The sequence below is a fragment of the Geotrypetes seraphini genome, chromosome 3, assembly GCF_902459505.1.
Source record: "Geotrypetes seraphini chromosome 3, aGeoSer1.1, whole genome shotgun sequence".
Classification (NCBI taxonomy): Eukaryota; Metazoa; Chordata; class Amphibia; order Gymnophiona; family Dermophiidae; genus Geotrypetes; species Geotrypetes seraphini.
This window is the reverse complement of record NC_047086.1, coordinates 130,665,408-130,678,191: the sequence shown is the minus strand read 5'-3', so window position 1 is coordinate 130,678,191 and position 12,784 is coordinate 130,665,408. Positions and strand designations below refer to the sequence as shown.

Sequence of the window (12,784 nt, the reverse complement as noted above, 5' to 3'; positions counted from 1 at the left end):
CAGTGTAGGTATCTGACTCACATATATGGAAGAGCCTAGGCACACCTATTGTTGCTTAAGACTGGCATAGGCATGGCTTTTGCCGGAAGTGGCCTTAAGCGTCCATAGGAGTGCCTAGGCGTGTCCGTAGGTGTGAGTCAGAAGCCTTAAATGTAGGCCTGGAAAACTCTGGCCTTCATTTAAAGCATCTGTACAAAAATTAGACACGATTCTGGATATGGTGACTACCAATGACTGATACGTGGTAGGCGCCCGTTTTGCATGTTCCTGCTGCAGCTGGCGCTGTGTCCAGAATCAGGCCCTAACCTCTAATATTCAGTGGCCAACTCGCTCTGAATATAAGCCCTTAGGCAACTATGTGCTATTTAGCCAGGCAGGAGCCATTCCTGGATGGCGAAATAGCTCTATAGCAGTAGTCTCAAACTCGCGGGCCAGGTACTGTTTTGAGGCCCTGGGTATCTTTATCATAATCACAAAAGTAAAATAAAACATATGTCTTGATCATATGTCTCTTTAGCCATAAATTACAATATTGTTATTAAGACTTAGCCAACAGGAAAGATTTATAAACTATAGAGTTTTACCTCATGCAAAACTGTCATTTCTTTAATAAAACATTATTTTTTCCTGAGGCACTACAAGTACCTACAAATCCAAAATGTGGCCCTGCAAAGGGTTTGAGTTTGAGACCACTGCTCAAACTCATATCCGGTGGCAAAGGTCAAAACCTAAAATATTGAAGATGCAATAAATTTTAAGGCCACCAGATGGCACTGTTGTGATATAGGTGTCCAAATATTGTGCCTTGGTTGGCTACTAACAGGATTGGACATCTCCTCATAGGTTGGTCAGCTGAATAAAGGCAACCTCGGTGCTGGCCTGTGCTATCTTTAGTCTGACTCAGAAGAAAAGGAACAGAATAGCTCTGTCTACTCCATCCTCACTCCTTGCCTTCCTGTTCCCAGCAAAATAGGAGGGGTAAGACATAGAGAAAAATACTTCTCTTCCTGCATCCTCAAGGTCCTTTCCCTATTTCCTTTCTCCCCCTCACTGGAGCAATATTTTCCCACAATTCATTCCTAGTTCTACTTATCTTTCTCTAAGAGCTACTCACTCCTCATCTCAAACTGCAACAAGATGAAAAGCCCTATTTACTAAATAAAGAGCTGCTGTATCTTATTATTGAACAGAACTGAAACAAACTTGGCCTGTAAATGAGGTATCCACTGCAAGCGATTTTGATTCAGATTCCCATGAATACAAGGTGAATTTATTGACAGTCGTGCTGCTGAATATTGACTCTCCTGTGTTTAATGAGTAATTCTTCTTGTATTTTTTTTTTCTTAGTGCTGATGGAGAGTTTGCAGTGACTCACATGACTAAGGCTCACCTTTTCCACACAGGAAAAGTTAAGTGGGTACCACCTGCCATCTACAAGAGTTCTTGCAGCATTGATGTGACATTCTTTCCGTTTGACCACCAGAACTGCAAAATGAAATTTGGCTCTTGGACTTATGACAAGGCTAAAATTGACCTGGAAAGTATGGAACACGGTGTGGACCTTAAGGACTATTGGGAAAGCGGCGAGTGGGCTATTGTTAACGCTGTCGGAAAATACAACACCAAAAAGTATGATTGCTGCACTGAAATCTACCCTGACATCACTTACTACTTTATTATTCGAAGGTTGCCATTGTTCTATACCATCAACCTGATTATCCCTTGTCTTCTGATCTCCTGTCTCACTGTACTGGTGTTCTACTTACCTTCTGACTGTGGAGAGAAGATTACACTCTGTATCTCGGTTCTATTGTCACTCACGGTGTTTTTGCTGCTCATCACGGAGATCATCCCATCCACCTCACTGGTGATTCCCTTGATTGGAGAGTACCTTCTTTTCACCATGATCTTTGTCACTCTCTCCATTGTTATAACTGTGTTTGTGCTCAATGTTCACCACCGTTCACCTAGCACTCATAAAATGCCTTACTGGGTACGAACCATCTTCTTAGACTTTGTCCCGCGTTGGCTGTTTATGCGGCGTCCACCTACAATGCTGCCACCGGTCAAGGATATCTTCAGCCAGTATGATCCGCCAGAAATGAATCTGAGCACTTCTAGGTACTGGATAGAAACAGATGTGGATGCGAAGTGGGGAGAGACTGAGCTTCACCCTTGCCACACACATCAGATGGAGTCGCACAGTCATGAATACCATCATGACAACACTCTTCCTGCAGGTGAAGGGCTCAGTCAAGCTCAAATGCAGTACCCAGCAAAAGCTGACAACGTGGTGTCGGAACCAAGTGTCATGCTCTCGCCCAGCATCCTGAAAGCTCTGGAAGGTGTACACTACATAGCAAATCACTTGCGGGCTGAAGATGCTGATTTCTCAGTAAGAATCCATTTTAAAAGATCACCTCCTTAATCAGTAAAGAAGTATTTGTAGAAGTGCACTTACTCCAGAACTCACAGAGCTAGAAGTATAATTGGGTGCATAATTTAATAGGATTACCATTGCTATTTGTGGGAACTTTCTGCATATGTTTTTCTTTTCTTGCAAGGGATTAACCCTTGAATTGGCAGATGGTGAAAACGAGAGCAACAGTGCCAAGTAACAGGCATTAGAGATGCAGATCTCCCATAAGAACCATAGAAGACACGTGTTGCTTTTGAGCAACAATGCCAAATAAAGGGTTAAGGCATTGTCCATGATATGTAATCTACTGTCTGCCCTTACTCTAAACTACTGTAAACAAAAATTTAATGTATTGATATTGGTAAATCAGCTAAGTGGTACTTTGAACTCCCTCCCTCGTATTTTTTTTTTTATAGCTATGTAATCTGTTTAGTTATTGTGGAAGAAATACTGTAACTGGGTACCTCCCATTTAGGCATCCCAATGACATAAGAATAGCCATACTAGGTCAGACCAATGGTCCATCTAGCAGTGGCCAATACAGGTTACAAGTACCTGGCAGAAACCCAAATAGTAGCAACATTCTATACTACTGATTCCAGGGCAAGCAATAGCTTCCTCCATGTCTATCTCAATAGCAGACTATGGACTTTAGCTCCAAGAACTTATCCAAACATTTCTTAAACCCAGCTATGCTAATCGCTGTAACCACATCCTCTGGCAGAGTTCCAGAGCTTAACTATTCTATGAGTGAAAAAAGTACTTCCTCCTCTTTGTTTTAAAAGAAGCTCCATGTAATTTCATTGAGTGTCCCCCTATTCTTTGTAATTTTTGAGAGTGAAAAATCAATTCACTTGTGCCTTTTCTGTACCACTCAGGATTTTGTAGATCTCAATCATATCTACCCTCAGTCATCTTTTTTTCAAGCTGAAGAGCCCTAGCCTCTTTAGCCTTTCCTCATATGAGAGCCTATTCTATTAAGGCATCTGGGTGCCCAGATTCATACATATAATATTAATGAAACCCCGCATCTGTGCCGTAGAGCTGGTGTAAGTGTGGAGACCTAAATGCATGCAGGGATGTGTGTAAGTGGGAATCATGCCCATTTCCTACACATTACATTCATCTTATTCCACAAATATCCACACAAGATTTAAAGCAGATTACAGAAAGAGAACTAGAGTGCAATAGGAATTTACAATAAAGCAATTATATGTAATGCCAAAGAGTAAACAATTTCAGCAAATTAGCATGATGTAATATTACTTTTAGCAATAATATGGTCTCGGAACATAGTACTTTTTATAACCTTTTTAGAAAGAGCTTAATTGGTTTCATGGCCTGTCTCCATCAACAATCGATTCCTTGATTTTGCTGCTTGATTAATAAAAAAAAAAAAACTCAGGTGATATGTCCATGTGTATGCCCCCTTGCATGAATGTAGTATGTCACTTACGTGCTCCTTAACAGAATAGTGTTTATGTGTCCCATAGCATTTACTGGTGTAAGGATATACTTACATTCACAAGTGGTGTGCAAATGCAGACACCCAGTTGTAGACTTACCCTTCTCACATTGGTAAATCAGCTAAATGGTACTTTGAATTGTTTTCCCCATATTTGTAATGATCTGTTTAGTTAGGGCTCACTGTAGAGAAGGAGCTTAACTTTAAGGAATTTTAAGGGATTCAATCACCTTTAGTCCTACAGTATGTCCTAAGACTTTTTCTTTACTTTTTTTTCCATATAAAGATAATTCAGGATCTGTTATTCAATCGTGGCATATCTGGATACAGTTAGTTGGATATATTGATTAGGAGAACCGTTTCCCCAACCAAACTTAACTGGATAGTCCCAGCATGCCTCCAACTCTCCCCTGATATTTAAGAACATAAGAATAGCCTCACTGGGTCTGGGTCACAGAGGCCAATCCACTTCACAAGTACCTGGCAAAAACCCAAAGAGTAGCAGCATTCCATGCCACCGATCCAGGACAAGCAGTGGCTTCTCCCTTGTCCGTCTCAACAGCAGACTCTAGACTTTTCCTCCAGGAACTTGTCCAAACCTTTTTTAAAACTAGCTCATTAACCACTCTTACCACATCCTCTGGCAATGCATTCCAGAGCTTAACTATTCTCTGAGTGAAAAAATATTTCCTCCTATTGGTTTTAAAAGTATTACTCTGTAACTTCATACTCTAGTCTTTGTAAATCTTGATGCCATAAAAAATCGATCCACTTGTACCCGTTCTACACCACTCAGGATTTTGTAGACTTCAATCCTATCTCCCCTCAGCTTTCTTTTTTCCAAGCTGGAGCCCTAACCTCTTTAGTCTTTCCTTATATGAGAGGCATTCCATCCCCTTTATCATCTTGGTTGCTCTTCTTTGAACCTTTTCTAGTGCCGCTATATCTTTTTTGAGATAAGGAGACTAGAACTGAATGCAATACTCAAGATGAGGCCGCACCATTGAGCGATACAGAGGCATTATGACATTCTTAGTCTTGTTTACCATCCCTTTTCTAAAAATTCCTAGCATCTTGTTTTTTTTTCTTGGCCACCACCGCACATTGGGTGAAAGGTTTCAGCGTATTGTCCACGATGACACCCAGATCTTTTTCTTGAGCGCTGACCCCCAAGGTAGATCCTAGCATCCAGTAACTATGATTTGGATTATTCTTTCCAAATGTGCATCACATTGCATTTGTCCACATTACATTTCGTCTGCCATTTGGACGCCTAGTCTTCTAATTTCCTAAGGTCTTCCTGCAGTTTCTCACCATCCACATGCGTTTTTAACAACTTTGAACAGTTTAGTATCATCTGCAAATTTAATCAGTTGACTCGTGGTTCCAATTTCCAGGTCATAAGTTAAATAGCACCGGTCCCAGTACAGATCCCAGCAGCACACCACTATTTAGCCTCCTCCATTGAGAAAAATGGTCATTTAACCCTACCCTTTGTTTTCTATCCGATAACCAATTCATAATACACAACTGAACTTTGCCACCTATCCCATGACTCTTTCATTTTCTCAGAAGCTTCTTATGAGGAACTTTGCCTAAAGCTTTCTGGAAATCTAGATACACTACATCAACCAGCTCACATTTATCCACGTTTATTCACACCTTCAATGAAGTCAAGCAAATTGATGAGGCAAGACCTCCCTCAGCTGAACCCATGCTGGCTCTGTCTCATTAAATCATGTTCTTCAACATGTTCCACAATTTTATTTTTCTATAATTTTTTCCACTATTTTGCCCGGCACCGGTCAGGCTTACTGGTATGTAATTTCCCGAATCTCCCCTGGAACTCTTTTTAAAAATCAGTGTAACATTGGCTACCCTCCAGTCTTCAAGTGTTGCAGATAATTTTTAAGACAGTTTACAGATCATTAACAATAGATCAGCAATATCATGTTTGATTTCTTTCTGTACCCTGGGATATATAGGATCCGGTCCAGGTGATTTATCATTTTTTAACTTGTCAGTTTGGCTTAGTACATCTTCCAGGTTCACCGAGATTTCTTTCAATTCCTCCACCTCATCACCCTTGAAAACCATTTCTGGTTCAGGAAGATTTCATACATCTTCTTCCGTACAGACCAAAGCAAAGAATCCATTCAGTATCTCCGCTATGGCCTTATCCCCCCCTGAGCGCAGCTTTTACTCCTTGATCATCCAATAGTCCTACAGATTCCTTCAAAGGGTTTTCTGCTTTTGATGTATCTAAAAAAAATTGTTACTATGAGTTTTGCCTCTTTGACAAGTTCTTCTTCATATTCTTGTTTAGCTTTCTTTATCGATGCTTTGCATCTAACATGCAAGTACTTATGTCTCTTCTTACTTTCTTCATTGGGATCCTCTCTCCATTCTTTAATGGATGTTTTCTTGGCTGTAATAGCCTCTTTCACTTTGCCTTTAACCTCACCGGCTCTCATTTTCTCTTCTTTCCACCTTTTTTAATACGTGGAATACATCTGGTCTGGGCTTCCACAATAGTATTTTTAAACAACATCCACACCTAATTTATATTTCTGATCTTTGTGACAGACCAATTTTACTTCTTTTTAACCAATTTCCTTATTTTATCGTAGTTGCCCTTGCAAAAATTAAATACCGCTACAGTAGATTTCTTTAGTGACGTCATTCCAGTTAGCTCAAATTTGATAATATTATGATCACTGTTTCCCAGCAGACCCAACAGTTACCTCCCGTACTGTGTATTGCATTCCTTTAAGGACCAAACCTAAATTGGCTCCCCCTCTTGTCATTTCCTGGACCAGTTGTTCCAATAAGCAGTCATTTATGATGTCTAGGAATTGTACCTCCCTAGCACTCCCTGATGTTACATTTATCCAGTCAATGTTGGGGTAGTTGAAATCACCCATTATTATACTGTTGCCCAATTTGCCAGCTTTCCTGGTTAACCCTTGTCTGGACCAAAATTAACCAATCTGAACAAATATTTTAATAACCTCATAACAAGTCAGAGCATTGGCCAATTAAAAGTTCAGATGACTAGCTACTTAAATGTAATCACAAGATTTGTAATCTAAGGTTTAGTGCAGCTACTTTTGCACATAGACTTGATGACTCGGTTTTGACTAGTTAGCACTGAATATCACTGACCAAACTGGAAATTTTGACACACCACAGCCCAGTTTTAACTATCTATATAGATTTAGCTGGTTAATAGAGAGATATTTTAACCATTAGATGTATGAAATTCCATTTTTAACCATACTTTTCTCTGGGATACCAATTCCTTAGGAAATAAAAATTATACTTAACAAAATTATGTCAAAATTATTTAGCAGCAGTACAGTGCTTTTAAGCTCAAAATATAAAAGAGGAGTAATAAATGTTGAATATATAAACCAAGATTTAGCTGCTAAAAGTATGAGAACCCTTGATTCAAAGGAATAATTCTAGGCAGTGGTTAATTTTACTTTTGTCCTAATTTTTTTTTTTTTTTTTTAACCAGAAATAAATGTGTGATGTGAGTGAACACAGCTGATTTCTGGGATAGCAAACCTATGTTTTATTAAAAGGAACCGCTGAAAAGTTCTCAGCCCAACCAAGACGAGAATGAGATGGAGCCATGAAACTTACAAGTTGTTCCACACTTTTCTTGAAACGAAATGAAAAGTGTGGAATAACTTATAGGTTTCATGATTCCACATCATTCTCTTCTTGGTTGGGCTGAGAACTTTCCAGCGGCCCCTCATATTCTTGAGTTCCAAATGAATGCAGAAAAGCTGTATTAGAGGCTACCACGAAGTGCCATTTTTCATTAGCTAGAGCACTTATGGGTCCATTCTTAAAAGTCTCTTGGCTCCTTTTACAAAGCAGCGCTACCAATTAGTGGCATGCTGAATGTGATGAAGCCTATTCAATTCCCATGGGCTTCTTCACATTCAGTGCACAGTAAATCAGTACCACCAATTTGTAAAAGGAGCCCTCTGTTTTCAATTTTTTTTTTTTTTTAACTTCCAGCTTCTACATGTAACAGCTCAGTCCTGCAATAGATTGATGTTCTGCATTGTTTGTGGCCTTTGCCTTTGTCACATCAACTTCCCCCTCTAGTCAGGCCTCCACAGCATTTGAATCTCTGGCTGACCCCACTGGAGCACAGACTTCACACAACAGCATGGCCAGAGGATGTGGTACATATTATTCCTGGATCTGGTGTTTGTTAGTGATAAAATCTTTAATAGATTGGAAAGACTGATAGTCTTCTGGGATATCATCTTCACAAAAGTACCACATTATGTTATTTTGAATGGAGACTTTCTAAAACCAAGAGTCTCAACCTGTAGATGATGGTCTGATAGGTCATGCATTATTAAACTGTTTGGTAGAGTAGGAAAGATCCATGCCTTCCAACACTCAGCCATTTGACAAAGAATCTGCTCTATTTATAGGTGAAAGAAGACTGGAAGTATGTTGCCATGGTGATTGACCGGATATTCCTCTGGATGTTCATCATCGTCTGTTTGTTAGGGACAATGGGACTCTTCCTTCCACCCTTCTTGGCTGGAATGATATAGACATACACATATATAAAGCATGGACTTGTGTAACTTGAAAACCTCAGAATGAATCCTGTGAAGGACAAGAACAGTCAATAATTAATTTCTGAGGTGGACTTGTTTTCCTTCTACTTAGCACCAGCCCAGTTCAAGTCATACAATATAGCTGCTATATACTAGCCTATTCAAGAGTTCACTGTGGAATTATTATCTTTGATATGCTACAAACATTTTGACTCGCAAATTATTATCAAAGGTGGGGACATCTGGGCAAACTAATTTCTGATGGATAAATACATACATTAAATAGTTAATAGATATTTATTTTTGTTTTAAAAATGAAAAACAAAGGAAGTAATATGGAGATACCCATTCACTTATCTTTTGTACCCAATATTCAGTGGCCTTCTCTTTTCAGGTAGGATCTTGGAATATGTGATTCTACTACATAAATGGATACCTTGCCTATTTAATGTAAGATTTGTAGTTGTGAAGTTCTACTAAATAGATAAGGATATCCAGATAGGACCAGATTATGTATAAGATGCCTATATTGGGCACTGCTAGACACCATAATCAAGGATGCTTAGCGACGCCTAACTTCAGAATTGGCATGGTAATTGATGGTGCCAGTTTTCAGCCAATAAAAAAAAAATTAAAATGACCAATTAGGATACCTAGCAACACCTAAGTCGAAGTGACTAGCAATGTCTACCTGAAAAGTAGACATGTATATGGGCAGAAAGTAGGCATGGCTTACTTAGATTCTGCTAGTCATCGAAGATAGGCACTGGTAAATTAGTCCAGGTAAAACCAAGCTTAATATACTGGAATCTACTTCAAGGATGCTTAGCGACACCTAAGTCTGCTTAGGCGCTGCTAAGTGTGATTCTATAAGTGGTTAATTGGCAATATAGGCGCACTTATCTGCTGTTTATAGAATCTGACCCTTAATGGCTAAGTATTGCCTTGATATGGACAACTTTTGGCCATGCTCCCACACCACCACTTGCCTCTTCTAATTAAACCGCTTAGATCATAGTTGGTATATATTTTTTTTAAGTAAATAAATATGATGTTATCACATCACTTACCTTCTATTAGTCTTCCATGCCATCTAGGAAGACATTTCGGGAGCAATTCTAGAACTAGACACCTCCAATTAGAACCTTGAGGTGGGCAGTAGGGACCATATTCTATAAACGGTGGCAAAGCCCTTTCAAAATGATTTAAAAACAAAAAATATTGAGGTGCCTAGATCACATTTATGGGGGCACCTTAGAATGCTTAAGGTTGAAGCAGGAGTGACTAATCCAAATAGATTGCCTCCTGTGAATTTCTATCTGAGAGTCAGATGCACTGCTTTAAGTGGGCATGGGAGCAAGCTCTGCCCAGGTGTGACGTCGGACGCCTTGATTTATTCAAGGTGCCTAAAGATGTGCCACTGTTTAGCATGTTGGCTAAGCATGAGAAGAAGGCACGTGCCTTTGCAACCGCTTTTGCGAAGCTCACTTGAGAAGTGCATCTTGATAAGCAAACTAAGTGGGAGCATTTAAGACATATTAGCTGTGTTTTATTTGGTTGTAATTTAAATTATTGTTTAGTTTGACTGTTTTATTATGGGATATATTCCAGTTGTAGTGGGAAGAGGGTGCTTTGGGGAGCTGGCATATGTTTTGCTCTGCAAACGTTTTGCCTATGGGAAGGACAACTGCTCTAAAAGAGATAATTATAGATGTTGATAGGAGCATTTCAGAACCATCTTTAAATATTGGATTACTGAATGTGCGTTCTATTAGGAACAAGATATATGATCTATTAGATGATATCAAATATGATGTTTTGTGTATAACTGAATCTTGGTTGCAAGAGTCAGATACTGTTGTAATGCAGCAATGTTGTCCATTAGGCTATGCCTGGGAATGGAGTTGTAGAACAGATAGAAGAGGCGGAAGAGTCATTATTTTCTGTAAAAGGGGTCTTAGTTTTGAACTAATTGCCTCAGAGACATCCCCTCAATTAGAGTACGTGGTGATTAAAAACCACAAATTATCGATTTGCACAGTTTATAGCCCACCAGGAAAGTTAGCTGCTGATTGTTCACTGTTGCTAGAGATGTTTGTAAACCTTCAGATTGATATGGAGAACCTCTATATAGTAGGTGATTTTAGTGTCCCAATTAAGGTAGGTGATAAAGGGGAAGGTGAGACAAATTGTAATCTTATTCAAATGGAGATCTGTGCATTCCCTCAGATAGTACAAACAATGATTCACAAAGCAGTCCATATATTAGATTTGGTATCTATACATGCAGGGATGTTAGGAAAATTAAGAGTGCCCCCAGAGGTAGAACCTATGATTTCAACAGATCATTCATTGGTAAGTTTTGTCTTACAAATGTATGAGATTCCATCTCAACCCATAAAATGAACCATATAAATTAATTTGCCCAAAATTTGATTTTGATGTTTTTAAAGATACTTTTTTATCTCATCACTTGAACAGTTGAATGTGGATACAGCTGTATCTGATATGACTGACAATTTGTATAAGCTTTCAAAGAAGATGCTGGATAGCGCCCTTGAGTGATAATAGACCCTGCCCATGGAAAACAGGAATTATACAAGAGTTGATACGAGAAGTGAAAAGTATGAGCGAGTGTGGAGAAAACAAAGGATGTGGATAATTATGATAATTATTCATTTTGATTAATTGAATATTGTGCCTACTGTGATTTAGAACGAGAGATATTATTGTGAAAGGATTAAGCTTGCAGTAAACAGACCACGAGAGTAATTTGAGACTGTCAAACTACTCGTCGAGGAAAGTAATACTAAAGATTATGCTGAAGGACTTGATGCAGGAGAATATTTACATTTTCTTCTGAATAAAGTGTCTAAATCAGGGGTGCCCACACTTTTTGGGCTTGCGAGCTACTTTTAAAATGACCAAGTCAAAATGATCTACCAACAATAAAATTTTAACAAAAACACAAAGCACACCATACGCAGAGAAAATGTTAATTATCATTCCTATTATGAGGTTTTTTCAAAGAGGTCAAGGCAGATGACTCTATGCACTGTCACCTCAGTAACAACCATACAAAAATAAACAAATATACCCCCCTCCCTAAACCACAATAGCAGTTTTTAGCGCAGGAAGCTGCGCTGAATGCCCAGCGCTGCTCTCGACGCTCATAAGCTCCCTGCGCTAAAAACCGCTATTGCGGTTTAGTAAAAGGGGGCCATAGTGCAAAATATAGACAGCAAATATAAATTCTCAAAACGGACACATTTTGATCACCAAATTGAAAATAAAATCATTTTTCCTACCTTTGTTGTCTGGTGATTTCATGAGTCTCTGGTTGCACTTTCTTCTTCTGACTGTGCATCTAATCTTTCTTCCCTTCTTTCAACCTGTATGCTTCCTCTCCTCCAGACCTCATTCCTTCCACCAAATTTTTCTTCCTCTCTCCTTGCCCTTTCTTTCTCCCTGCCTCCCTTTCTTTTTTTCTCTCTTCATGCTCCCTTTCTTTTTTCTGTTTCCCTTCTTTCCTTCTATCTCCCTGTCTGCCTCCTTTCTTTCTTTCTTTCTTTCTTCATGCCCTCCCCCAAGCCACTGCCGCCGCCATCGGGGAACAGGCCCCCAAGCCACTGCCGCCATCGGGGAACAGGCCCCAAAGCCGCTGCTGCCCCAAGCTCTGCCTGCGTCGGGCCGACCAGCATTCTTCTCCCCAACGTCAATTCTGCCGTCGGAAAGGAAGTTCTGGCCCAGCCAGGCAGCGATTGGCTGGCCTGAACTTCCTCTCCGACGGCAGAATTGACGTCGGGGAGAGGAAGGCTGATCGGCCCGGTAGATTGCCAAGGCAAAGTGAGTCTTATCACGGAGCCCGGGATGAGCTCTGTGATCGACTCACTTTGCCTTGGCGATCTACCGGTCGATCGCGATCGACCTATTGAGCACCCCTGTTCTAAATTATAGGAAAGGTTTAATAACATTCAGGATAATGAAGCACCTACTGATGATGATGATGTGACTGTTAAATGGAAGGATTTTATAGAAGTAGATGGACAGGAAGTTTGTAGAGTTTTTTGAAATCACTGACACAGACGAAATCATGATGACTCATGCTCCCTTGCTTTGGTATAGGGATTGGGAAATAAGTTCTCCCGTCAATATCTATGATTGTAAATAAATATTTATTTATTTATTTAAAAAATTTCTATGGTTTACATGATTTACATACATAATATTAAAAAAAACATAATAAAACAGACACACAAACAATCCTCAGAAATCATATCTACAAACTAATACCATGGCTTATATAAT

At 39.5% G+C, this 12,784-nt stretch overlaps 1 protein-coding gene across 4 annotated transcripts in view; it reads left to right on the top strand.

Annotated features, from left to right (window-relative positions):
* CHRNA2 (cholinergic receptor nicotinic alpha 2 subunit) overlaps positions 1 to 11,421 on the top strand; it is a 47,967-nt gene extending 36,546 nt beyond the window's left edge. For 3 of the 4 annotated variants that reach the window (XM_033939894.1, XM_033939895.1, XM_033939896.1), the window contains 2 exons: positions 1,348 to 2,395; positions 8,345 to 11,421. In XM_033939894.1, the coding sequence (XP_033795785.1) occupies positions 1,348 to 2,395; positions 8,345 to 8,470 (1,174 nt within the window). In that variant the 3' untranslated portion in view covers positions 8,471 to 11,421. Of the gene's footprint in view, positions 1 to 851; positions 979 to 1,347; positions 2,396 to 8,344 lie in introns of those variants that run through there. The other variant, XM_033939897.1, reaches the window with a different exon arrangement.
* Positions 11,422 to 12,784: the final 1,363 nt, after the last annotated feature.